Source organism: Argentina silus (genome assembly GCF_951799395.1).
Source record: "Argentina silus genome assembly, chromosome: 6".
Lineage (NCBI taxonomy): Eukaryota > Metazoa > Chordata > Actinopteri > Argentiniformes > Argentinidae > Argentina > Argentina silus.
Genome location: NC_139660.1, coordinates 14895653 through 14923056, shown reverse-complemented (window position 1 = coordinate 14923056; position 27404 = coordinate 14895653). Strand labels below are relative to the sequence as shown.

The 27404-nt window shown below is 42.6% G+C and overlaps 1 protein-coding gene across 1 annotated transcript; it reads right to left on the bottom strand.

The window, feature by feature from the left end:
- Window positions 1–1638: 1638 nt before the first annotated feature.
- armc9 (armadillo repeat containing 9) lies at window positions 1639–27353 on the bottom strand. The gene is made up of 25 exons (XM_083670996.1): window positions 27208–27353; window positions 26685–26771; window positions 26402–26527; window positions 26126–26296; window positions 25623–25778; window positions 25329–25421; window positions 24150–24171; window positions 23652–23809; window positions 22180–22278; window positions 18564–18598; window positions 18289–18400; window positions 17908–18000; window positions 16350–16440; window positions 15447–15570; window positions 14781–14920; window positions 14219–14295; window positions 13265–13339; window positions 12883–12973; window positions 12736–12794; window positions 12285–12383; window positions 11297–11412; window positions 8324–8484; window positions 7191–7293; window positions 5279–5479; window positions 1639–2722 (listed from the first exon to the last, which is right to left on the bottom strand). Exons 2-25 carry the CDS (start codon window positions 26757–26759, stop codon window positions 2662–2664), a joined length of 2538 nt encoding a protein of 845 aa, XP_083527122.1. The 5' UTR covers window positions 26760–26771; window positions 27208–27353; the 3' UTR covers window positions 1639–2661.
- Window positions 27354–27404: the final 51 nt, after the last annotated feature.

The window sequence follows — 27404 nt, the reverse complement described above, 5'->3', positions numbered from 1 at the left end:
CTTTCTTGGCCTGTGTGGCACAAAGCCAGCCTGAGCATGTCGTGGTGGACGGGCCCACTCTCTCACCCACTAACATTGAGGAGAAATGTGATGGCAAATAAAGGAAGGACATTATTCACATTTATGAAAGGAAATGATTCAAATTTGATTTGATTTTATATACCAGGTAAAGATGCAATCCAGTGCATGTTTGTCTTTTAATAAAGTTGAGATGGGGAAATGCAACCACTCTCTATTACTCGAGTGCTCGTCCCCTTCTATACAGATGTGCAGCTGTTGGGTAAGTTGGCGAGGGAGGCGCAGCCCACAACAGGACGTGAGTGCAGGGCTCTCGACGGAACGTGACAGTTTTATAGTTCAGGGCACAAAGGGTCTCTCTGTGGGCAGCGCAGCACCCACCGACCCAGGCGCCAGTGCCCGACTCGTTTCTCAACAGCACAAAGACTAGTGCACGGCACCGTGTGGGCAAGATATGCCAACTAGCCTACTTGTTATGTGGCACATAATAAATGTGAGAGGAGGGGGATTTACGGTGTATTTGTGTAGCCACAAATAATTTCACTGGAGGCCAAGACTCATTGGCTGAATAGTTCTGAGGTAGATTGGAATATAGTGGCAGTCACAATAGGCTACCCCAAAAAATGTGTTACAGACCCATTGCAGTTTCTTTGTCTGCCTGCCTGTGTAATTCGCTGAAGTATAATAGAGGTTTGCTAAAAGACATAAGCACAGTAGGTATATCCAACCTGGGATATGAACTAACAACAGTTATCAGTCAACTCAGCAAACTGTACCAGGCCATAGGTCTACTTCAATCATACTATTCTATTGGGATTCTAACATATACTGCAGAGACACCATATAACACTTCACAAAGTTTATTTCGAGTCATACAAAAATATCACAATTCATGGCTATCATATACATTATCACACTAATAGAGCAAGGTATCACAGAAATGTCATAAAGTAAAGCATTTTTGAGAATGTGCAAATGTTAAAATGCTAGATTAAGACATGTTCAAACTTCACTCAAATTCAAGTTTTGATAGCACACATTGTACATTAGATTTTGTAGGCCTATGTGAATAAAACATCAATACTACAACAATGAATTAATAGCTAAAAATGATGACGAATATACTTAGTCGTCACCATTATTCGTATGTCAGCATGAGGATCTATGTAACATAATACACACTAGCCTGACAAAATTTGTCATCTTTAAAGCCTGTGTCTTCTCTGTAAACAGTACTCAAACATAATGAGAAGTTATGAAAGCGGCTTATTTAAACATAATAGTAAAACAAATAATAAATCAAAATAAAGTCAATACATTCTTTCATAATGTTCATATATGGAGATTTCCCTTCATCGAGAGAAACAATATAGAATATTTACATAAGCAAGCCCGGACCAGAATAATAACCAGATTTTGCCAAACATAAAAAAGCCTTGAAGATAAGTAATTTAATCTCTGGCGCTTTATAATTATCTGTACAAACTATTTCCAAGACAAATGTATTGTATGATATAACTGAAGCTGTATGGATAGTTCGTTTCTTCATGGTCATGGCATAGTCAATAGGGGAAGGAGGATCTGGGACACACAAAACTATGACATTGATTCTTGAAGAATATAACTGAAATGCCTCATGTGCTTACCCCATCAGAAGCCAAAACATAAGCTTGTTTTATTCCATTGTTTGTAAACAATACAATTGTAAACAAACACTGTATAGCTTCAAAACTTGGTTAAAACTAAAATGTTGAACTCATGGATGGTCAGTCCTTGTATCCATAGCTCTGTCTATGAAATTGAGAGTAGTTACATTTCTCCAGCCCCGTCCCTCAACTGTTTACCAAAAAAGTGGCAGGGAACCCACTTTGTTGTTATTTGAATTACAGATTGCACCTTTAAGTAGTTGTAATGATGCCATAAGCATTAGGCCAAGTTAAGTGTTAACCACCTGAGATAAAACATTTAAGTGGAGACTTTTTGGGAAATCGTTGGATACATTTCAAATGGACTTGTATCGACAAATGAAAAAAAGAAAAAATCTCTTAACAACCCTAGATCCTACTACTAAGTCAAAGTAGATACTGGGTTCTGAGATTACTACCTTATTAACCTGAAAAGAAGTATTTCAACACAAGAATTATATACTGCAAGCTATAATATACCTGCTACAGGAGGTACCAATAGTGTGGAGAGGACTCCTGCTCCATGCTTACACAACCCTGGGACACACAATCTAGGTTATCAATAGTTCTATGACATTGTAGTGGTGGGTTGTTTATGATGAAAGTCGAGCTTAAGCACAGTGCCAATATCCCTTTCTAAAGTGACTCAAACACATGGGGGTGAAAAAAGGGATATGGGGGTTAAGAGGTATTTATTGACATTTTATGTTCATAGAGTAGAGGCAGGGGTGGGAATAGGGTGCGTGGGCGGCAGGCGGGGTGCTTGTTGGGCTTATTGACGGAGCCGTGTTATGTTACAGAAGTGCTCTGTTGCTGAGGTTGAAAATGGGCCCACAGAGCCACAATCCTGCACATTGTTTACCCATCCTCCTTCACTCTTCCCTTCTCTCCGTCGGCTCTATTGCCCTGACCCTGATCACAACCTGCAGGATGGAGTTACAGGAAGCTTGGATGCTCCTCAGGAGATAGGCCGCTCCCGTGGTGATAGGTCCTCTTTCACTTCCTTTGCGACTGGCTGCCTGGAAAGGCAGAAAAGGGGTGTGGCAAGATGGAAGGGAGGTGGTAGAAAGAGGTTAGTGGGTTAAAGGGATGGTTTAGCCTGTTTTCATGTTTAGGTGAAATATCATCTGACCCCGAGTTGCTCTCATAGGACAGTAGTGAAAGCTTCTCAGGTTCTCAGGTTCTCCGTTCTTCACTTTGCTACTACAGCAAAGGCTAACAGTTAGTCGTGCCTTCTCCAAAAGACAGAATTCAGCTGTGAATTTGTCGTAAGCCAAGTTTTCACAACGACATTTACATATCCGCTGTTTCCTCGGCGCATGAGAAGACTACGATTACAGCTCAGATGTCTTTCTGTTTCATGGCCAGTGGTAGTTCTGTCACTGTCCTGGCAATGAACATTTGAGGGGAGTTTGAGAGGGGGCTTGTTCGCCTAGTGTGGGAGCTACCATCGGGTCTGTTCGTGCAGTGTACGAAGTCAGCATGAAGACAGCATGACATTGAGAATTTGACTTGCAGTAGAGACCATCGCAACAGTTGGAATTGTCTGTGTGTGAATTGCACAGTGTCCGCCTGGCTTATGTTAACATTGTTGAAATTACATGCCAAAATGTCCTCAGAGAAACTTTTTTTTGACGTGCATACTATTGAAAAAAAGAAAACAATCAGTCTCTATAATGTATGTTCTCAGAAGTGAAATCATTTCCTCTTCGTGGACTCTCATAGCCCATTAGCTTGGGTTTCACCAGATAAGCACTCCCCTCGCAGGAGTGATTACTAGCTGTGAACAAAAAGTAGCCGGTAGCCTGAATGGAATCCAGGAAGTATACTGTATGTGACAACAGAACATTGCATATTATATTACGATAAAAGCATACAGGTTCGTATGAGTATATAGGGTTAGGTTCGTTCAGTATATAGCCAATTGGAATCCTATTGGGGGAGGCACTGCTAATGGTTAGCATTTGCTACGGTAGCAAATTGGAGAATGGAGAACCGGAGAAGCTTTCATTAACTCGGGGTCAGATGATATTTCACCTAAACCTAGGCTGAACCATTCCTTTAAGCATTAGACCAATTAGATTAGATTAAGACATGCAATGTTCGGCAATTTCGCAGCACAAAGGAAATAATTGAGTGATTTGAAAAACCTTGTGTTGGTGTACTGAATTTAGTTTGCCTGTACAGACTTGAGGGGGCAATTATGTCACATCACATCTATCAAGCAACTGGGTCACAGCGAGATGATCCAAGTGTGTTATCACACACTTCCATCTGTTCTGGTCGACATGGCAACACAAGGGGATCTGTCATCGGGGCAGAGACTCTGCCGACACAGGTCGGCAGGATAACACAATGTTTTCCGTCTGTTGAATAAAGCCAGCTCTCATGCCACAAACAAAGCATCCATTAGTCATCATAGCTTACTGGGCAAGTGTGCAAACTCCTCCTTCTGTAGCTTTTAGTGCTACTGTCAGTCAGAGCAATGTTTCCCAAGAACTGGCCCTGGGGGGGCCACTGTTCATGGTGGTTTTCCCTACAACCATCTGGAATGTACTGTGAACTACTGTGAAGACATGTTTTGGCATCAGCCTCCGTCAAGGATGTGCAAAAATACTGTGCCTATGTTGGGTGTGATATCATCTGACTACTGTCCGAAGCTTCTTTTAAAGGACAACAGGAAAGTGATGCTTCAGGACCACATGTGGGAAAACAATGACTGACATCCAAAGGACCACGCTGAATATGATAGGGGGCTTAACAAACGTGCCGACAGGTCTTCACTAGCTTCCACCTCCCCACAGTTCACTAATCAATGTGTACTTTTAGATAGCCTCCCAAGTTGAGCTACAGTAGAACAACTCCGCTATGAGTCTTCTCATGGATTCTTTCCTTCTAAATCAATCCTGTCTTAAATCTACAGCTACAGACCACTCCCAGGCCTAGGTAATGACTGGTAACCCCATCGGAAGATGTGAGGATGTGGGGCTGTGTCCATGCATTAGGGCCCTAACAGCCTTTCCAGTAAGACGTCCAGTGCAAAGACCGGAGGTAATCACCCCTTCCAAATGCAATAAAGACCCAATCAGAGCACAAACCGATCTTATCTCACGACTAAAGAGGCCAGATTGCAGAATCAGAACATTGATCAGGCCATCAGAGCACTATATTTAAGATGTTATGTCAATAAGCTCTATCAAGAAGTTAACTATGAATCTACTGTAGTTTATCCAACAACTGAGAATATTTTTTTGAAAGGTTTTGTGTTTTGACAGCGGAGAAGGACTTCTCCTTTGGTCTACAATATATTTCCTGAAGTATTTCCTGACGCTGCCTTCCGTGTTGTTTGTAACCAAAGACCAGCCTGTGGAAGAGAACACTCTGGGAAACTCACATGACATGAATAGCTTAACAATACCACATGATGTGTTAAGTTTATTCCAAAAAGAGTTCTCTCATCCGAGTATCTTTATTTGATGCTACCGCTTGCTTGCTTTTGTCTCCCTAACTGAATGAGACAGAGAGAGTGAGAGAAGAAAGTGTAAGAACAGAGTATGAAACAGAAGAGGACATACTGTATGGTAGTCTGTCTTCCACCCCTTTCTCCTACGGATGCTGACGAGTTGGGCCGACTGCTCTGCTGGGGCTCAGACTGGGAGAACTGGGGGGCCAGTGGCGGGCCACGACCCCTCCGAGCGCTGCCTGCTGCTGCTGCGTCACTCTCAGGTGAGCGGGAAATCTTGGGCCGGCTTGTAAACCCGGGGACATGTTCACTGCTGAGGACAGGACAAAAAGAACAATGAGCTATCCTTGCTGTCACTCATTCTCCACCACATGATAGATCTGGGTTGACCTGGCCGCAGTCATAACACTAAATAACAGAATTATTTTAGTATTACCCATTGATAAATGTAGGCTATTTATTAATGGTGGATATTATTAACTTGTTATTTCTGCTTCCCAAGCCCCCCCTCAAAGTTGCTTATTAACTCATAAATCTGGTAATAAACTTCATCCAAACCAAATGCTTTTGGGTGTTGAATGTCCAGTGATACTCAGTATTCCCCATAGAAAAATCACATGCATATCCTGTGATGGGTGTATTGAGGCAATTAATAATTCATTGCTGTTATGAATCATGAATGATATGACAAAATACTACAAAATGGACACTTAGTGGAAATTGCCAAATGGCCATTATGGTGGTGTCTCTGAGGCCCTTACAACATCGTAATAGAGCCTTAATGGAGGCTGATAATAACCCTAGACAGAAACATTGCCCCTTATCCAAAAAGTCCATCCAAATTGTACACCTCACCAAAGCCATGAGCCCTATACAGTATCACAAAGGAGCCAAAATGGAATCCTTGCCAAACCACAAGTCTTTTACCATAATGGAGCCAAAATGGAGTCATTGAAATATACTGCGCCTTATGTCTGCAGTAGACACTGTGTCTCTACAACATGAGGTGATGGTGGTGGTGATGATGATGATGATGATGATGATGATGTATGGTATGATTTTAGTGTTATTACATATTCATTTTTTTTTTGTTGTGCTCTTGTTGTGAGCAAGACAAATTCCCTTTGGGGCAATACAGCTTCACACCACTTGAGCCATAATGGAAGCTTAGTGGCACTTGCTGCCTTTTAACTCCCTATGGAGGTGCAGCCATCCTCCATGCAGGGGTGAAGTGAGGCTGAGACTAAAGGCTGTTCCTGGGGAGCAGGGCGCTAAATTAAAGTGCCGTTTCCTCGGCACAATACATGGAGAAGTGAAGTTCCTGTGGGGATTTGGGGAGAAGGACAGAGGAGGAGTAGGGGGGGGGAGTGAATGGGCCTCTTTGTAGACTGCTCGTTTAAAACGCATGACACAGACAGTCTGGCCGTGTTGAGTCACAGAAAAGTGTAGCCCCCTACCCCTGCTCGCTCCCCCCTAACCCCCCACCTTCTGAGACTCTTTCACTCTTTATGCTCTTTGCTTCTATTATTCTCCATCATAATCTGCTTCCACCCGTTACTCTCTCCTACTTGTCTCATTTACGGTCCTCTTTCCACCTCTGACCCTTTCCTCTCTGACCCTCTCCCTCTCTCTCCTATCCTTAGCTGTTCTCCCTCCTGTCTGTGCTGAGGATTACAGAAGGGGAAAGAGACAGAGAGAGAGAGAGAGAGAGAGAATTAAATGAAAGGAGAGATATGGAGACAGGGGGAAAGACAGAGAAAGAGAGAGAGAGGGAGAGCAAAATTGAGCTGAACCTCTCAGACCTGCACATTCCAGTACTGACGTGTCATTCTTAGCCAGGAATGTCACACTCTGTCATGTGGCCCACTCCCCATTAGTCTGACACAGCTGAAGGCGCCACTGTGTGACAGGCCGAAGTGTGTGTGTGTGTGTGTGTGTCTACGTGTGTTTATGTTTGTGTGTGTGTGCGCGCATATGTACATTAAGGTGTATGTAAGTGGACATGCACGCTTTGTTGCGTTTACCTGGCAGAGTGTCCGTTCCTCTCCTCCATCCCCCCTTCTTGGACTCGCCCTTCATACGGCTCGTCCAGCTCGGACTCCTGGGATGACCGGCTGCACTCAGAGTCTGTGTGTGACCCAAGAGAGAGAGAGTGAGTGAGAGTGAGAGAGAAACAGAAAGAGAGAGGGAGAGAGAGAGAGAGAGAGAGAGAGAGAGATGAGAGGCCCCGTCACACACTCCGTTCTTCACACACTCCCAACGACCCTGGCGTCATTAACACACATGTAGCACAGTTCGATACTCTCCAGCACTTGGCTTTCAAGTTGTGGTGTCAAGTGCCCAACGGAGTAGGAACATGTCTTTGTGGGTCTCGCAATGTAATATATCTACATTGCTAGCACTATATAAGATGCACCTTATTACATTTGATAAATATAATTTATCCATTTACGTACATTTGAGAAGTATTCATTTTTTTCACCATTAATATTCTGCATAATTACTTGATTAACTGAACAGTAACATTACTTCACATTGTAAAACTTTGTGTCCGTATATCTGGATACCTCAATAAATTACGAAACCAGTCAAACTTGTGATAAATATGAATGGTAAATGCAAAAAGACTGCAGACATATCACTTAGAACTCAATATCCACTGTTATATTTTGAGTGTATTGTTAGTCAGACTGTTCTCTGTGGAACAGTGCAGTTTTAAGGAACAGTGCAATTTTAAGGAATCGCCCCGGCCTGCGGATGTTGGACATCACATCACAGAAATCAAAACAAACAATGCCATCATGTGGTCTAGGGAAGAGGCAGACGGAAATTAAATTGCCCAGCAAGGAGGTGGGACACTTATTGGAAACAAGACTGTGAGGCGTTAGGTCATCTATTCGTAGCATAGAAAGAAACAACATCATCATATATATATCATCAGTTGAACAAATGGCAACTTGAACAAAATTTCATTCATTTCAATGAATACTATCAAAATAACTGTATGCATTGTAAACATTTATTGACTGGAGGTGGGTGAATAAAACACACACACACACACACACACACACACACACACACACACACACACACACACACACACACAAACACACACACAAACACACACACAAACACAAACACACAAGGCGCAGGTCACCTATGGTGTGGCGGAGGGAGTCCGTGGTGCTGGGCCTGCTGCCGGAGCGGGTGGGGGGGCGGGAGCTGTAGCGGGATGGGGGCAGGCTGTCCTCAGCTCTCTGTCTGCTCAGAGGGTAGTACTCTCCATCTACATGGCCTTCGCTGCCCACTCGGTAATCCCTGCAAAGCAGAGACATGGGCTCCGTCTCAGATTATCCCATTTAGCCTCATATGAGTATCTTTGACCACGCCATCTTTGTATGAGGACCAAGTCAAAAGTAGTGCACTATATCATATAGGGAATAAGGTGGCATTGAAGAGTTCACCACAGAATTGTGAGAAACATCACAACCTGCTGTTGACGATACTAGGACCACAGAGATAGAACAGTATTCTATATCTATGACTCGGACTCAACACTTGACATAAGTGTGATTTAGGAGGATAATGTGATAGCTACACTTGAGGGTCTTCATTAGCTTTTTTCAACATAACGGATTAGGTGTGTGAAGCTGAAAGCGTCTCCCTCACTTGCTTGCCTATGGTTTGAATACAGACTTGTTAAAACCCCAAAAAACAAAACACCTGAAATATCTTCAATATCTTCAGATTATGAGAATGCTTAGAGATACTGGGATTCATTGAAGCCTAGCCTAGAACCGCTGGCCTTTGCCCTGCCCACTCAGTGCGACACTTGACCAGACTTTCTCCTCTTTTCTCCTCCATCACACAGCCTTTTCAAAGCTCTTTAGTCCTGGGAAACGTAAGCTCTTAGGGGTCAAAACAAAGGGCTGGCAGGACACAAGAATGTTTTCCTCAACTCTGCCAGCCATTGTTCACCTCAACTGATTCTGGGAGTCATCAATTGCACACAGAACCTGAGCCCGGAGGACCTAAAAGATGGGGAGTGAGAAATCATGCTCATCCAGTGAGTCTTTGTTCGATTCCTGGACAGGCTTTGCTGACCTTGTTCTGGCATTGATGATTCCCTGACGACTACAATAGATATACTGGCAGTGTAACGTTAGCCAACAGGTGTACGTATGTATTGTTAGAGCGCTACTTCCTTGGCCCGTTGACAATACTTTGTGTACTGGTGTCTTGTTGGTAAATTGTATCTTAGTAGCTGTACTTGTTAGTACTTTGTCTGCCCATTAATATATTCTGCTTGTACTGTGTACCGTTGTTGTACTTTTGTGTCCCTTTTGTACTTGGTGTATTGCTGGTTCAGTACTTTCATTTTGTTTACTTTGTTAGTACTCTGAGAATACTTAGCTAGTGCTTTGTTGGCGCTTAGTACTAATCACCTACGACACTAACATTTTCATAGTTGGAATTGCCACAGTTGTAGTCCCACCCCGTATGATCTCCAGTTTGTTTACATTCTGAAGTTCGGAAGGTGGCAAACTATGGAGACCCTAGTTTCACCAGTTTCCCAACAGGTTCTGGTAACTTAAGCACTCTATGACAATTGTATTTGTAAAAATCGCTATTCAAATCCATTCGATTGTGTAGTTACAGCGAGCTAACTTGGATTACGCTTGCCACCCACCAAATTTGCTAGCCAACTAAAGCACTTGGATGATAAGAATATCACGCCCTTGCAAGCACTGGGGGGGGGGGGGAGAGGAGGCCAAAACCCCATGTTTTAAGCAGAGTTCCTGGAGTAAGCCCTGTTGATGCCTGGAAGTGACTGTGGAAAAGCAATTGGCCTTGGCATACACCGTGTTAGCCCCTCTGTGGAAAACTGGCTAATAGGTACTTGACAGCTTCCATTTTGGTTATTTGTCATTGCTCTTGGGACATCTGTAGGATGACAATAATTCCTAAAGCCCTAAACAGTGGTCTGACGACATTCTTTGTCGTTCTGAGGAAAACCATTCATCATAGTGTAATAATAGCCGTGCCCTACTTTCATGTAATACTTTATCTGTATCGACCATGAGGCAGCATTCATTGCTAAGTGCAACAGCAAGGAACCAGACAGATTCAGTCGCTTTACGCAATATTGATCGTGATCAATCAATGAAGGCAAAGATGACTGGCGGTGAGAGCAGGGTAGGGTTTCTCGACACATCCTCCTCATTGCCCAACAAAACCGGGCCAACAGTTATTGGACAACCTTATCTCCGTCATGACCCATCAAAATAACCCACTTTTGTTTCTCCCCCCTATCCACTTGCCCATCTAAAGTTATGTAGAGCGACCACACAATAGTAAGTTGGTGATATCTGTGGCATATCAGCCCTTTGTTTCCCCAGCACTCTGATAAACGGATAAGCTTCAGTGTCTAGAGACAAAAGGAACTGAACCATTCTTCCATATTCAGTAATCTTGAATATACACTGGTGGATAATTGATTCAGGAAGATTGAAAGACCGCTGAGGTCAGAGAGGTACCCGTTGACATCTTACCATGGCACACACAGACTCATAATCAGGGAATGACGTGTGTTTGAATAGCATTGTCTGTGTGTGTGTGTGTGTGTGTTTGGTGAGCCCGTGCGAATTGTAGCCTCAGTTTCCTGTTCTTAGCTGACAGGAGTGGCACTCACTGGATATTTTCTCTTTTACTGACCCTTCTCTGTAAACGCTAGAGATGGTTGTGCATGAAAATCCCAGTAGATCAGCAGTTTCTGAAATACTCAGACCAGCCCGTCTGGCACCAACAACCATCCCATGTTCAAAGTCACTTAAATCACCTTTCTTCCCCATTCTGATGCTTGGTTTGAACTTCAGCAGGTCGTCTTGACCATGTCTACATGCCTAAATGCATTGAGTTGCCATGTGATTGGCTGATTAGATATTTGCGTTAACGAGCAGTTGAACAGGTGTACCTAATAAAGTGGCTGGTGAGTGTATATTCCTCACACTTCTTACATGTGAGTTAATGTGGGCCAAAGGATTCAGGTATGGGGTGGTCATGGGGTGAGTGTGTGTGTGTGTGTGTGTGTGCATGTGTGTGTGCGCACGCATGTGTGTACGTAACTTACATGGCGTGGGCATTTCGATGTGAGCTGGGGGTCACTGGTCGCTGTAAAGGTTCATCAACACACTGTTCAGCAGGAGTGGCTGACCTCCTCTTAACTCTTGCCATATTGGTCATGATCTAGAAACACACACGCACAGGCAGACAAAATCAGTAAAACATTTACTGGAACCTTTCCATTCAAACCAGCCTATTGTCTAACACAGGGTGGGACAGACCTCACGGGTGGGACAGACCTCACAGCTGGGCAACGTTTGGTGATGGGTGACATAGTGACATGAAAAACCTCTGCAATCCCCAGAGTACCAGATGGAATATCCTTTTCCACACACCGGAAATCAAAGCTAACAAAGGGGGATTCATAATACACCATCCATCACAGGTGTGTGAGCTAGCAAGCCTAACACGGCTGTGTATGCCAACAGTGGCCCTCAAGGGTGGCAAAATGGGTTCTTCTAAAACCTTATTCCAGTGACTCCACTTTAAGTGTGAGAGGTTGCGTGTGTCCCTGTGTGTGTTTATATGTGTTTGTGTATGTGTGTCTACTATTGTGTGTGCAAGCACTCACTCAACACTTTATTAGGAACACCTGTACATCTTCTCATGGTGGAGGTGGTGTACTGGTGTGGGGAATGTTTTCTTGGCACACTTTGGGCCCGTTAATATCAATCAATCATCGCTTGAATGCCACACCCTGTTTGAGTATTTTTGCTGACCATGTGCATCCCTTCATGGCCACAATTTACCCATCTTCTAATGGCTTCTTCCAGCATGACAATGCTGAAAAATCTGCAGGAATTGCGTGATGCAATCATGTCATCATGGACCAGAATCTCAAAGGAATGTTTCCAACATCTTGTGGAATCAATGCCACGAAGAATTGAGGCTGTTTCGAGAGCAAAGGGAAGCCCTACCCAGTATTAGTATAGTGTTCCTCATAAAGTGCTCAGTGAATGTATGTATGTATGTATGTATGTATGTCTTTATCTCACCCCCAGGTACTCGGTGGTCAAGAGACTCTCTCCAGACAGCTCCCTGGGCTGTGGCTGAAGAGCTTCCTCTTTGTCCAGGTCTGTATCCATGGCATCCTCCTGTTAAAACACAGGCCATAATAGAATAGACACAAACTGAGACTAACTGTGCCAACACAAACTATGGCAATGGTACCAATCAATCAATTATTGTAGGTGTCTACTATAGGGCTACATACTAAACTTTACTACATACTACATCACCATAGTGGTGGAGTATGCATAAGCATAGAGATATGCATCAGCTCACTGGTTTTGCTGGGGATTGCCACTGGGGAATGGGGCACACAAATACACACAAATACACACACATACACACACATACACACACATACACACACATACACACTTCCAGAGTATGTCGCACTTCCTGAGGAGTGTCTCTAAGAGACAAGGGCAGACTTAGGCCTACCTCATCATCGTCATCCTCTTCTTCATCATCAGACTCCGGCCCCTCTTCTGTCACCTCCCCTGGAAATGACAAAGCCAACAACATGTATTAAATGTATAGTACTTGTTTAATATTTGTATAGTACATTTCCTCGGGTTGATAACTGACCTGAGTTAAGTTGTTTGATGATGAACTCAATCTGCCTGTTCAGCTCTGGGTTCTCCTCTTTACTGTAGCAGCGCAGGATCTCCTCCATACTCTACACACACACACACACACACACACACACACACACACACACACACACACACACACACACACACACACACACACACACACACACACACACACACACACACACACACACACACACACACACACACACACACACACACACACACACACACACACACACACACACACACACACACACACACACAGCCATAATCAACTCAGTGTCAATATCATTTCAATTCAACTTACAGTACATGGAACTTTCATCATCTCCTAAGCCCCTCTTCACACACAGACAACAGACAGACAGACTCACCATCTCCCTGGCTTCCTCTCGCACAGCAGGAATACACAGGATGCTATAGAGGGCCCCATTCACATATGGCCGAATCTGTGAAAACACACACACGCACACGCACACGCACACGCACAGTTTATACAGCGACTGTGTGTACGAGTGTGTACAAGTTTGTTTTATGGCCTTTTTGTTATGGTTAGTTATGTTTCCAAATAGATTAAATGGATGACAGCAGAAAAGAGGTATGGAACAACCACCTCAGGGCATCTCTGAAAGAACAAGAACAGAATAGGTTCCTACAAGTCCTAAAAGACCATGTATTCATACAAAATAACAAGTTTAATTTCTTTGTTTTCTCGTGATCTCAAGTTATTTGTGTCATTATCTCGAGATAATGAAACTTTGTTATCTTGAGATAATGACATAAATAACTTGAGATATTGAGAAAACGAAGATAGACAAAATAGTCGATATCGCTTTTAAAATCATTGCAGGAAACATATCATTCTGTGTAGCGATGTCAGAGGAGCCATATTGATCACAGCGTCATGATTCTCTTTGGTCAAGGCCTGACACAGTCTGAAACAGCTTTATGCCTTTTCGTGACCACATCGTTTTGTGCCCATTACATTGTTTTCTAGAGATCTCGAGAAAATGATCCTGTTATCTCGGGAAAAGAACACTCTCTTGAAAACAAAGAAAATGTACTCGTTATCACGGGAAAACTGAGTACATTTCTTTTTAGGAATATCATGGCCTTTTAGGGCTTCCGTATAGATGTATATGACTTCATAGGCATTAAGCCTAAACATATTACTGTTAGGATTGTCACTGGTGGGAGGAGATGCAAAGGTTTCAGTTTTCAAGTGGAAATTTAATTTGGTACATGCCAGCAAGCATGCTAGGCAAGCAGACTGTCATGGCAGTAATCTGCTGGGATAGTGCTTGCTGTCTCTGTGCAGATGAACTTACCTCATGGTTCTCATGTCCCAGGAGGTTCGTCAGAACCTTCAGCACGTGTTTGGCGTTCTCAGCACACTTCCTCTTTCCTGCAAAAAAAATAAAATAATAATCACAAAAAAGTCTTAACTGACAATACCAAGACGCACTCTGCTCTCTCAATCTAGTTGATTTAATTGACTTTCTTACAATGACTTTAAAAGAGTATTCAACATTAGGCTAAGGCCAGGAAGCCTATACAAAGCAGGCCCAAGGCAACAGTGACAACAACACACTCCTTTGGGTTGATCAGAAGAGCGGAGGAGGAGGAGAGAAGAAAGAGAACGGCCCTGACCACTGTTAATAGCACATGCTATTTGGTCCATTGGGAAAACTTGTTTTTTGCAAAGCAGCTTGTGTGTAGGCGCACGTCTGTGGTGTAATCAACCACACAACCATGCTACTAGCTGCTCCTGACAGTATATCCCTCTCTCATTCTCATCACTGATGGTCTTATAACTGTTAGCGATGTCATTGGCGTCTGGTGTGGTTTACCAAACAATGGTTATTTCAAAGTCATTTGTATGTACAGTACCTTTGGTGCGCAGACAGAGGTTCATAAGCAGGGCCACAGCATACTCCAGCGTGTAGTCAGACAGGCAGTCAGAGTCCTGTAGCTCGTCCACCAGCCAGCCTATCAGATCGTCCGCTATCATGGCCGACTGCTGACTCCGCCTACCAGCCCGCATAGAGAGACGCAGAGATGTACAATAAATACTGTAAATACGGAATTTGTTAGCATGAACAGTCTTTCTGCAAACATATGCTTTTGACAGATTTGTTTCTAAAACGCTGAATCTCACACCAACATACAGTCATGACATACAGTAGCAGGGTTTGAATTACCCATCGACTTTTGGGGGGCCAAACTAATCTTTGTAGATCTTTTTTTTCGTTTTTTGGGGGGGCCACATGTAAATATCAATTATGTTAAGGTCCTGATTTGTTATGGGGAGGCCCCCCAGTAACTCAAACCCTTGACACTAGAGGAGAGATAAGTTACTCCTCACAATGTGCTGTGGAATCATAGGATGACTGGGGAAATGTAGCTTAAATTGATGAGTCACAGTACAATACCACACTATCTTATGCAAAACATCAACGTATACAACACAATACCATACCAAAAAACACAGTACAATACAACACAACACAGTACAGTACACTGCATGGGTTCTCATAGTTATAATGTGTACTGTACCTGAGGCTGAGTTTCTGCAGGGCTCCTAGCACATTCTCCCTGCTCACAGAGTCCTTCTCCTCCGTCCTGAGAGACTCCATCAGCAGCCTCGACAGAGAGGGGACATGTGACAGGTATACACGACCTGGAACAGGAAACACAACCCAGGGGTCACCGCCGGTGACAATGTGTCCCAGAAACAACCAGAAACCAGAAACAACCGCTAGCTAGCCTCTGCCTACCTGTTAAGACACATGTGTACTGTAGATCTGAAACTAATCCTATTAGAGGGCAGCTAATAGAGGGAGTGACTACCAATTTGCTTACACCTATTGAATCCTTTAAGAATTCCACAAGCGCATTGGAGGTAAGGACAAAGAGGTTAAGGGGCAAGGGGGGGTTTGGGATTGGGTGTACTCTCAGGCCCGGTTCAAAATCAGCCCTTTAGTCAAAATGGCGTAAGGAAGCTCCACTAAACCAAGTGGAACGCTAACTGGAGCTGTTACCATATTGCTTACTATCGTCTATTGTCTATCCAGTGCCTTCAGGTCTGCAGACTCACAGGGGTAGGGGCTAGAGTGTGGGCACCATAGCTCTCATTATCGCCGTCTGTTAAGGAAATACTCAGCATAGGCTGCATCACAAGGTAAGACTTTATATAAGAGTTCAATAAGAGTTCAATTACGGTCCAAAACGTAAAAAATGAGCACCATTTGTATGTTCTACACTACAAGGTCTAGCTGGGAGAAATCATTATCTACTACCTGGGATACTACTAATAGCTTTTTGTTTTTCAGCTGGAGCCCTCAACCTTGAATGCAAAATTCTGAAAATGCATTCAATTACATGAATTCGACCATACAGCATGCTCTGAACATATAGTTCCAGTATACTCAAAGTGATTTAGGCTAATGATGTACTTACCCTCTGTGAGGGAAGCAAAAGCATTGATGAGACGGGCCATATACTGCCTGACTATCTCGTTCTTCGACCTTATCAAGTGAAGCACAGTTTTCTGCCAAGCACAGGACAAAGAGGTTTTAAATGGGGGTATTAACAGGGGAAAATACAGTATGTAGAGATTATGTAGAATCATAGTGAACTCCATATCATTGGCAAGTTACAGAGTATCAAACAAGGCTACAAAATTCATTTCACACAGAGACCCACAGAACAGATATCTGGTAGGCAAGCTTTGCTTTGAGGCCTATATATGTTGTTTTTTAAAAGGTGCAATCTGGAATTCAAACAAAGCTGTCTCCCTGCCACTTTTTCGGTAAACAGCTGAGGGATGGGGCTGGAAAAATGTAACCACTCTCAATTTCATAGACAGAGCTATGGATACTAGGACTGACCATCCTTGAGATCAAAATTATAGTTTAAACCATGCTTTTTTTTTTTTAGATATATAGTGTTTGTTTACAAATAAAACAAGAGTACAACAAGCTTATATTGTGGGTTCTGATGTGGTATGACAGTTGAACTAAGCTCACAAGGCATTTATAAGTTATATTATTCAATCAATGGCTATATCATTAATTTAAAAGTCCAAAAATGTATGTACCAAGCCCAGATTGCCCCTTTTAAGCAGAAATATCGGCCCTAAACATTGCATTTCTTTGGTACAATCAATCAATCATCTCTTCACTCAACTCATTATGGCTAGAATCTTTTTTTGCATTTTTACACAGCATCCATCCCCATAAGTGCCTACTAGTTGGCCAACATAACCTCCATGGGAAGACAGCCAACAGGAGAGCGACTGGGGAGAGGAAAGTGTTCTCTTCTGAAAAGTGGCGCTCTTAAACTATTTGTTCTGAATAAATGGGAGGCAGAATAACTGCCGTGACCCGGCCTGCCACACAAAAACAATAAACAGATCACAAAGAAAAAAGAAGACTTGTTCTCGGGGGCTTCTCCCAAGATCTTCCGAGCCAGTGAATCGTGGATACATGATACAGGCCTCAGCTTCAGCCCTTCCATAAATAACGGAGGTAATTCAAGCCCCAGAGACCTGTGCTACTGACATAGAATCTGAGGATGGGCCGTTTCATATGAGGCCCTTGGTGAGATTAAGATAACATGTTTATTAAAAGAGTGAGAAGTTGTGACTGCCTGTTTTAAATTCAAGTCTTGATTTTTAAAAAAGACAATCAAGGATCCATATCACTGTAGAAAAATAAACTTCTAATGATAGGTTGATTTCCTTTGACCTAACCAAAGGGTTCATGACCTTTTACAATGTCCTTTAAGAAATGAACAGATTTAGAACCCCAGAATTAATCCTGTGTGAGTGGACTCTTCTTAAGCCATTCACTGCGGTGAGAAGCTTCATAAAAGGTCAACAAACTGACCTAAACAATCCTGGGATTTGGTATGTTCAAGGACTGGACTATTTGCCCCCCTGAACTATCATATTTTGTGGGTGTGTGGTAATGGTAATGGGTCTTGAACAGTGATGGCCTATGGATGTGTAACACACCTGTCTGGTATTGTAGCGATCCAAGAGGTCATTGCTGATGTATGCCTGTAGTACTGTGTCCCTCTGTTCACCATGGAGGGAGCGGGTCAGCCTCTGAGAACACACACACACACACACACACACACACACACACACACACACACACACACACACACACACACACACACACACACACACACACACAACAGAACCTTAAAATAAACTCTATAATCGTGGTTGAATTACAAGTTAGACATGGTATTGGCTTGGAACTACTACCTAGAAATTGGCTTACCTCATGTATTGCCCAAATATTAGTTTGACCAGTTATTACAGCTTATGACAACTGTCATAAGGCTGCTATAAAGGCTAGAAGTAGACCAAGGGTGCAGGCTCACTCACCCAGCGCAGGGCCTGTAACAGCAGGGCCTTGAGTCTGTCAGAGCCCCCTAGAAGATCCCTCTTCAGCTTGTCGTAGTCCAGAGAGGGCAGCAGCGGCACCTCTTTAGACCTCCTAGAGGTGAGGGGGAGAACTACAGCTTAGAGGCTGTGTGTGCCTATAGGAAGCCGAGGCTGTCAAACAGCATTTGCAAAACTATGTACTCTTGAAGTGACACTGGAAATGGAAATTCTGGGGGGTAAGCAGAGAATCTGCTATGGTTCCGATTCAGACTTACGGAGGTGCAACAGAGGCTCGTAGCATTGAAGAAGCCTAGGTGAGAGAAGAAGAGAAGTGCCATGACGTTACATTATTGAATTTTGATTTCAAAATCAAACATCCTAATCATCACATGGCTTGGTCATAGCACGATTGTTAATGGTTGCAGTATGGCCCAACAAACTACACTCACCAAACACTTTATTAGGAACACCTGTATGCCTTCTCATGGCGGAGGTGGTGTAACGGTGTGGGGAATGTTTTCTTGGCACACTTTGGGCCCATTAATTGATTGGTTAATACCAATCAAACATCGCTGGAATGCCAATGCTATTTGAATGTTGTTGCTGACCATGTGCATCCCTTCATGGCCACAATTTACCCATCTTCTAATGGCTACTTCCAGCATGATAATGTCACAAAGCAAAAGTTGTCTTAAAATGGTTTCATGAACATGACAATGAGTTCAGTGTTCTTCAGTGGCCTTCCCAGTCACTGGATCTGAATCCAATAGAACACCTTTGGGATGTGGTAGAACGGGAGATTCACAGCTGGAAAGTGCACCTGAAAAATCTGCAGGAATTGCGTGATGCAATCATGTCATCATGGACCAGAATCTCAAAGGAATGTTTCCAACATCTTGTGGAATCAATGCCATGAAGAACTGAGGCTGTTTTGAGAGCAAAGGGAGGTCCTACCCAGTATTAATATAGTGTTCCTAATAAAGAGTTTAGTGAGTGTAGTTTACATTTGTTGGGAGCCTACAGATACTGTAGAGAGAACCCTCACAAAGGTTCACACATACATGACCTATCACTAACTTGGAATGATAACCACTTCTAGATAATCTTTTGATATAGAGAAAAGGCCATTAACATGAATGTAGGATTTCATGCCTTACAGCAAACAACCTGAGTTCTTTCTTCCTCAGGTTCCACATACTTACCCAGATTTCTTCTTCACTTAAATGAACGGTTAGCTTGGGTTAACTACTGGTGGACGGACAGGGAGGGTACATGCGTGGGGGTACGGTTCTGTAACATGCAGAATCCCTGGGCGTACTCTTTGGCAACAGTGCCCATGCAATGAGTGACAGGGAGACCACCCAATCCAATGAGCAGGAAGGAGCACAGAGGGCAGTGGTTAGTGTGCAACAGCCAATCCAATTTTGGTGTCAGCATTGTAGGACACCTGCTTCGTAGATGTGGTATTGGAGGGGAGAGTTGAACTAAGGCTACGGATGGGGTTTCAAAGGAGTAATTAGTGTGTTTAACTCGTTTTTTCCTGAAATCCAACTCCTAAAACTGGATGGTTAGTTTCAGTAAAAGGTCAGGGAAACGATCTGTATCGTCTGAGCTTTGGGCACATTTTTGCTTTGGTGTGTAGAACGTGATATGAGGAAGGACTTCAAATCCTACTTTCTAAACATTTCAGTCCCCTCAAGCATGGTAGCAACAGGTGAACATGTACCGCTGTGACATTTGACAGAGGCTCAGACCGTGACAAGTCACCTCAAGCTACCTCCACCACAGAGAATTTAAAGACAGGTGGGTTAAGGACATACACTTTTCCCATGCCTAGACATGTGTTAGTAGTCCCAAAGCAGACATTACATGGACTGGGAAGACCAGAGTCTTAACTTATGCAATGCAGTAGAAGAGAAAAGACAGAACCTCTCTCTAAAAAATAACTATCATCAAGACTTTTCTTTTACTTTTAGCCATCTTATAAAAGGACATCTAACATATATTGTGTACATACTGGGGTCCAATTCCCACATACAGTTTAAATTTGCATTGCCATCTTACCTATTTTGAGCTTGTCTTCGTTGTGCTCATCTTTTTATGCCTTTAGGGAAAAACGTCTAATTGGCCATTGTTGGTGTTATTTTTCAATGAGAAGGTTTATTATATGTCTCCTAATATAATCCATATATAATTGCATTTGCATGGATTGAGTTTGGGTTTCTCCCCCATGGGCAGGTAAAACACAGAGTGATAGGGTAGAAATCTGTGAGAGCCATCTCTAATATGGGGGAAGACTCTTGATAATTACACCTCAATTATGGTGTTACATTCCAAATAGAGAACAGCGATTCTCTGTGTGGAGGGACATGCTTAACCCTAACTGAAAAAACCATAGCCTTGACCCAAACTGAATAACTAATACAGAAAGAGTGGAATAACACATTTAATAAGATTCAATTAAAAGATTACATCAATAAGATACAGCCGAGTTCCAGTTATTTCTTGAAAATGTGACAAAGGTGTGTGTGTCTCTGTCTCTGGCAACTTCAGCGTGAGAAAAGTGCTTAATAAAAAGTGCATCATTATCTTCATTATCTATCTTTGATCATCATAGGTCAGTTTGGAGTTCTTTAAAAAACACAGTGGGTGGGATGTAGCCTAGTCGTAGAGATGGCTTTTGCCTTCTAAAACGTGGCCAATAAGGAGACGATGGCAACATGGCAGGGGACAAGAGAATGCTTAATGAAGTACGCCCCGGGGATTCATCCCTGGTCAGACAAAGAGGACCATTCTTACAACCAACGAGGACATACATCCCATTATACTAGGGCAATCTAATGGGAACTAGAGAAAAACACTGGAATATAGAGCAAATACAAAAGGGAGGTATGTGAAGGTACAGTCGAGGAGAGGGGGAGAGAGGGGTTGGGAGAGACAGAGGAAGAGACCGGGGCAAGGAGCGAGCAAGACGGGGGTTGGGGGACGACAGAAAAGGATGAAAACTTCTGCAACTTACATATCCGTCATCATAAGGACTCATAGAGTAATATCCCTTTACGGACAGTGTCACACACGCACACACACACACACACACACACACACACACACACACACACACACACACACACACACAAAAAGAAGCCGTTGAGTCAAAAACACACACTAACAGATACACAGGCCAGTTCAAACAAAACAGAGTAGCACATCAACAAGATCACCAAATGGGACAGATTTTAGAGCATTGGGAATTCAGAGGAAATTACACATAGACACAAATGAGTGATTCTGTCTCTGTGTTATACTACGGAACATTACAATGGCGGTTGACAAAGAGGGTAAAAATGCCTTTGGCTGGAGGTATGGTAGGTTTTGTACTGTCGCTAGTCAAAGCCATTCTAATAGGACCTCTCATATGACAAGGCACTTTCTATAAACCTTCCAAAGCAACATATTACGTGAAATAGGACTGAACCGCCTCAGGTAGGGTATCCATGTGCATGTTTGGGATGACATCTTGTGATTTATTGTATGGACACTTTCAGGGGAACACGTGCAGCCTACACAGAAACCTGTACTGAAATTGGAAGCGATCTATTCCTCTATGCTAGAAAGGTTTGTTAAGATGGGCCTAAGAAATGGGACTCACAAATGTAGTTTAAACATTGGAAAAAGACATTTGAAATATTAAAAATCACCATATATGATGATGGTATATTCTGTATATCATGTAATGCTTACAGGTGGAAGTGGAGAGGCTATAATGAGGACACTACATTTCCCAGAATTGTTTTCTCTGAAAACATGCCTGCAATGCTGATGGGAGCTGGAGTGGTTTTTTTCCCATCAGTGAGGTGTATAGAGGAGAGGGGGTTGTGCATGCTTACTCACAGTGCCAGGCCTTGTAAAGTCAATGCTCTGCGCCACACTCTGCCTCATCTGGCTGCTGAAGAGACGCACACAAACACTCTGGAGATACTCCGGGGAGATCTGCAAAACACCACCATCCCCTTGAGCTCCCACAATTGTGTGTGTGTGTGTGTGTGTGTGTGTATGTGTGTGTGTGTCGTGTGTGTGTGTCGTGTGTGCAGGGAGCAGGGTTGTTTGAGTACAGTATATGGGAGCATATGTATGTGGGGTTATCAATATCTGTGTTATGAGTATATAACAGTGGCTTCTGAAAGCCTTCCACATTTTCCACATTATTTAAAATGGCTTACATTTTTTTTTCTCCAATCAATCCACACACAATAACCCATAATGACAAAGCAAAAACACATTTTTAGAGTAGTCAACCATTTGCTATGACACTCTTGAAATTTGCTCAAATGCAAAAATGTCATCAACAAGTCACTCAATAAGTTGAATTGAGTCCATCTTAATGCAAGGATAATAGTTCATGTGATTTTGGAATTAATATCTTTGTTTTTATTGGGTCTCTGATTTGCATAGGAATCAATTACATACTGTGGATCAGGTTGTCATTACAAACTGAGCAAATGGAGAGGAACAGAACTGCTCAGGAATGCTACCCTGAGGCCTGGGGAGGCCTCAGTCACTCTACAAAATCCAGTGGCCAAAAAGAAAAAAATAATATCTCTCACATCCATAATTGTGTTTGCAACAATGAATTCAAGTGATACAGCAAATAAAGTGGCTGGAAATGTGTTTATTTGGTTTTTACTACAAAGCGTAGTAAAATCCAGCACATGAAATGCAGTTTCCGCACCATCTCTCATGTGAAGAATAGTGGTAGCTGCATCATGTTATGGGTGTTGTTTGTCACTGGCAGGGACTGGGGAGTTTGTCAGGATCAAGAGAAAATTCTGACATTTTCTGAGTTAGTAGGTAGTGACATCCTAATCCACACAGTATGTAATTGATTCCTGAGAGTATAAAAACAAAATATATTCATTCCGAAATCACATGAACTATTATCCTTGCACTCAGATGGACTGCATTCAACTTGTTGAGTGACTTGAAGACATTTTTGCATTTGAGCAAATTTGAAGAGTATCATAGCAAAGGGTCTGAATACTTATGTACATGAGGTATTTCTGTATTTCAATTTTAATACATTTGCAAACATTTCTAAAAATGTTTGCAAATGTGTTTTCACTTTGTCATCATGGGGTATTGTGTGTGGATTGATGGCAAAAAAAATCAATGTTTTTGTTAATCCATTTTAAATTGAGTCTATAACAACAACAAAATGTGGAAAAAGTGAAGGGGTCTGAATACTTTCTGAAGCCACTGTATGTGTGTGTATACCGTATGAGACTTGACTTTCATGTCACATGTGTGTGTGTGTGTGTGTGTGTGTGTGTGTGTGTGTGTGTGTGTGTGTGTGGAGTATGCCTTACCATTTTTCCACTGACTGTAGCCTCCAGCGAGTCCACTAGTTCGGCAGTGACTCCTATCAGCTTGTGGTAGTCAGCCTGCATCTTATTAAACCTCTTCATGTAGCTGGCAGCCCTCCTCTCTGCCTCAGCCAGCTGCAGCTGTAACTGCTGCATGGTGTCTAAACACACACACACAAAATAAAAATAAAATAAACACACATTTTCATTGTTGACATTCAATCGTGTCTGTGTTTAGCTCTTTGAATCAAAGCATAATAATCAAGCACTGAAACATGTTTTTGTCAAACAGACAGATTTCTAACTTAACCCTGCACCTACATGTATGCATTTCAGTAGTGAAGGCATAGTGTGTGTGTGTGTGTGTGTGTGTGTGTGTGTGTGTGTGTGTGTGTGTGTGTATATATATATATAAATAGTACCGGGTTAGATAGTTACGGGTGTGTCATTGCCCTTAAAACATATGCCACTCTTTACAAAAGACCTGAGAGAGACAATCACCTTTAGTGCTCCTTCCGCCCTTCTGTGTCAACAATGTTAAAGAAATACACACATATACCCAGATATGAACACTCAAAATTTCAATTTCAATGATGGAATTAAGAGTAAGACAAACACTGCGTCACAGGTGACAGGGTTAACCACCTCCAGTTTGTTTAAAGCTTTGGCGTCCATTGCGACAGCGTACAATTAATAATCTCCCTTGGGTTGGTAAACACAACTATAAATGTCCTTCAGACCGGAACGGTGTGGTTAGGGAACTCTCCCATGTGGGACAGTAAACAGAACTCAGCGCCTTTTCTTTCTGACTGAGCTGCTCTGATAATTATGATTATATAAAATTAATCCTTAGATTTTCATGGCAGGTGGATATGGTTCAACAACATGGGTGTTTCAGATAAAGCTACAATTGTTCTGATGTCATACATATCCATTTCTCACTTGCCCTTAAACCATTAAAGGGTCAGGGCGAGATCAGATGTTGCGCTTAAATGTAGCCATCAAATCTGTTTTTTATTCCCCACTAATCTTGCTGGATATGATACAATCGAGTCTGGGTGACTGTCTGCATCTTAACGATCTCTTTTTCGGTTGCTGAAAGAAAAGCTTTCATTTAAGTCTTGAATATGCGTCTCAGGAGTTGGCCTGTACTTGGAGTGCCTTGAATCGAGGGTCATTCTTCTCTGGTTGTTTTTCCACTCACTGATTTATTATTTAGAGCCAATTTCTCTCCCTTTGTCTCTCTAGAATGGGCTACAGGACTTCTACTTAGCAGTCATCACTGACATAGCCTTAGTAAGCAATCTCAGTGAGGATTGCAAAGCACTCTCTGAATACAGAACCTTAGAAAGCTGCCTCACCACTGGTTACTTGGCAGGGTCACAGGGTTACTGCTCAAACAATGATGGATATGAGGGATAATGAAATATGACAACTGGCAACAAAATCAGATCTCAGCCCTGACGCTCATGGTTTTGAGAACATTTTACAGCATAACTACATAAGGTGCTTGTAACTGCTTATAACACCATTAAGTAGGTCTTTAGACAGAGCATACATAGCAAGTGTTCCCCATCAGTGTTCCAGACATCTAAAGTTCCTTAGAAATGCAATAAAGGCCTATTTCTATGTAATGGCTAAAACATTGGTATTGTCTTCTACATCTGTTCAAAAAGATACATATAACAACAACAGCCTTGGAGTGTTTGAGGCTTTCAATGTCACAGACAGGAACTTCTCCAGCTTTCTCTTCAACTCTGGCATCCAGGAATCCTAAATGTACAGTACATAAAACGGGCGATTAGTGATCAAATGCTGCATACATTGAGGGATATGGGTGTAACCCTATCCTGACTCCCAATAGCAAAACAGTATATTAATTGTTACAGTACAAATGTCTGATGTTGCTATCAATATCACTGAAGGTAACTTTCCGGGAGAATAGAGTCAGGGGTGGAAAGGGGAAGAAAGCACCTCAAAGAGATCTCTGAATGAGGGATGCACCATGGGGTTGGGCACAAAGGGGAGGGCGTAATAGGGCAGGAACTCTGTTGTCTGGCTCAGTGCTGCCCCCCGGGTCTCCAGGTAGTGCCTGAAGTGTGTGATCCTCTCCTCAAACTCTGCTCGGTCCTGCATAATAAACGCAAGAAAGAACCCCAAGATTATTGCAATGGTTCAAACCTTTGCAAACACTTTGCAATTGTTCTGGGCAAAATCATAAACCATTGGGAGCACTCAAGAGAGCTTCTCCTAAGAACCCACTGTGAGTGGTCTGCTTGAATACATGGGGCACTGAGGACATCTGTTGGCTAAAGATGACGATGATACAGAGATTATTAGGAAGATACAGTACTATGTACATATACAAAGTCAGGTTCATTGCAACAGCACAGCTGGACATGGTAAAACTAGCAGGAAGGCGATCAAAGGTCTGAGTCACATACTGTAACAAAAGTAAGTTTGATAGGCATACGTACTTGTCTACCAAGGTGGTTTTTCAATGGGTAGATGGTGAAGTGGATATGAAGGTAAAACTCAAGTTTCTGAGCGAGAGCGTCAAAGTCCCTGACATCTGAAGGAATGTACTCTATCCAAAGCTCAAAGAATACCTTGAGGTCACCATCGTCAAATGAGGTGAGCAGGTCTTTCTGTAGAAAAACAGGTGGGTCAGCAGCACACTCGCAAATAAACTGTGATTACCAGTGGTATCAGTGACTTAAATAAACACCATATGGTATACTAATATACCATACCTGGATAATAAGTGTTTTAGAATCCCTTAGAGTGTTGCCTTGAAGCTTTGGAACAAGTTTTCCTTTGCTTTTGCACTCCTTCTCAAAGTGCCGAACCGTTTCTTCAAATTCACCAAACTTCAGATACTGGCAAAAAAGAGATGCAATAAGCAAAGCACAACAGACTCCATTATAGCTGAATACTGTATATAGAATCCCAGTAGAATAGCATCAGCATCATTGATTATGTGCATAGGCCTCCTCATTACATTTGTATGAGTTGGTATAACAATTCTGTCCTAACCTCCTTGATCATCCCCAGAAAATCTGCTTCATTGGCCAAGATGTCCCCCATCTCCACTTGTTCCCTGGAATTCATGTGAACGCTCAACTAAAATAAAAGGCAATTATTCATCATCTGAGACACTCAGTGGCCCTCGTTGATACATCATGCACTCTAAACGTTAGCTACATATGTAGCCAATAAGAATGCAGTGAGTTTGCTAGTTCACACAGAGCAATATACGACGGGAACAGATGGGGCTATGAGTTTGCTGACTTTAAAACATGCATACAAGTTAGCTCTGGTCCAGGTCGTCCGTGCGACATCTTGCCTGGACCAGGCAGAGCTAGCATACAGTGTTTTTTTTTGCATTTGGATATCATGGTTAGCAAACTAGCAACGACAAGCGTTTGAAGTCTCACAATTATGGCCATTATGGCTGTTTCAGTGTTTCAATGTGGAAAGCAAACTGGGCAAAATTAGCTATTTTGCTAGCTTGCTAGAAATGTTACCTTATTAACCAAAACGTATGGCACAACCTTACCTTTTTTACAATGCAATCTGCTTCAAAATATCACTTCATATCGTAACTAATATAGAACTCTTAATTCGTATAGATTTTTACATGCATCTCGCATAATAGCAACGTTATGCATAAAAACAAATCGACTAGCACTTTAGCTAGCAACCATCAACAATACGGAAGACGCCTAAAACCCTTAGCAACCAAACGGTTGTAAA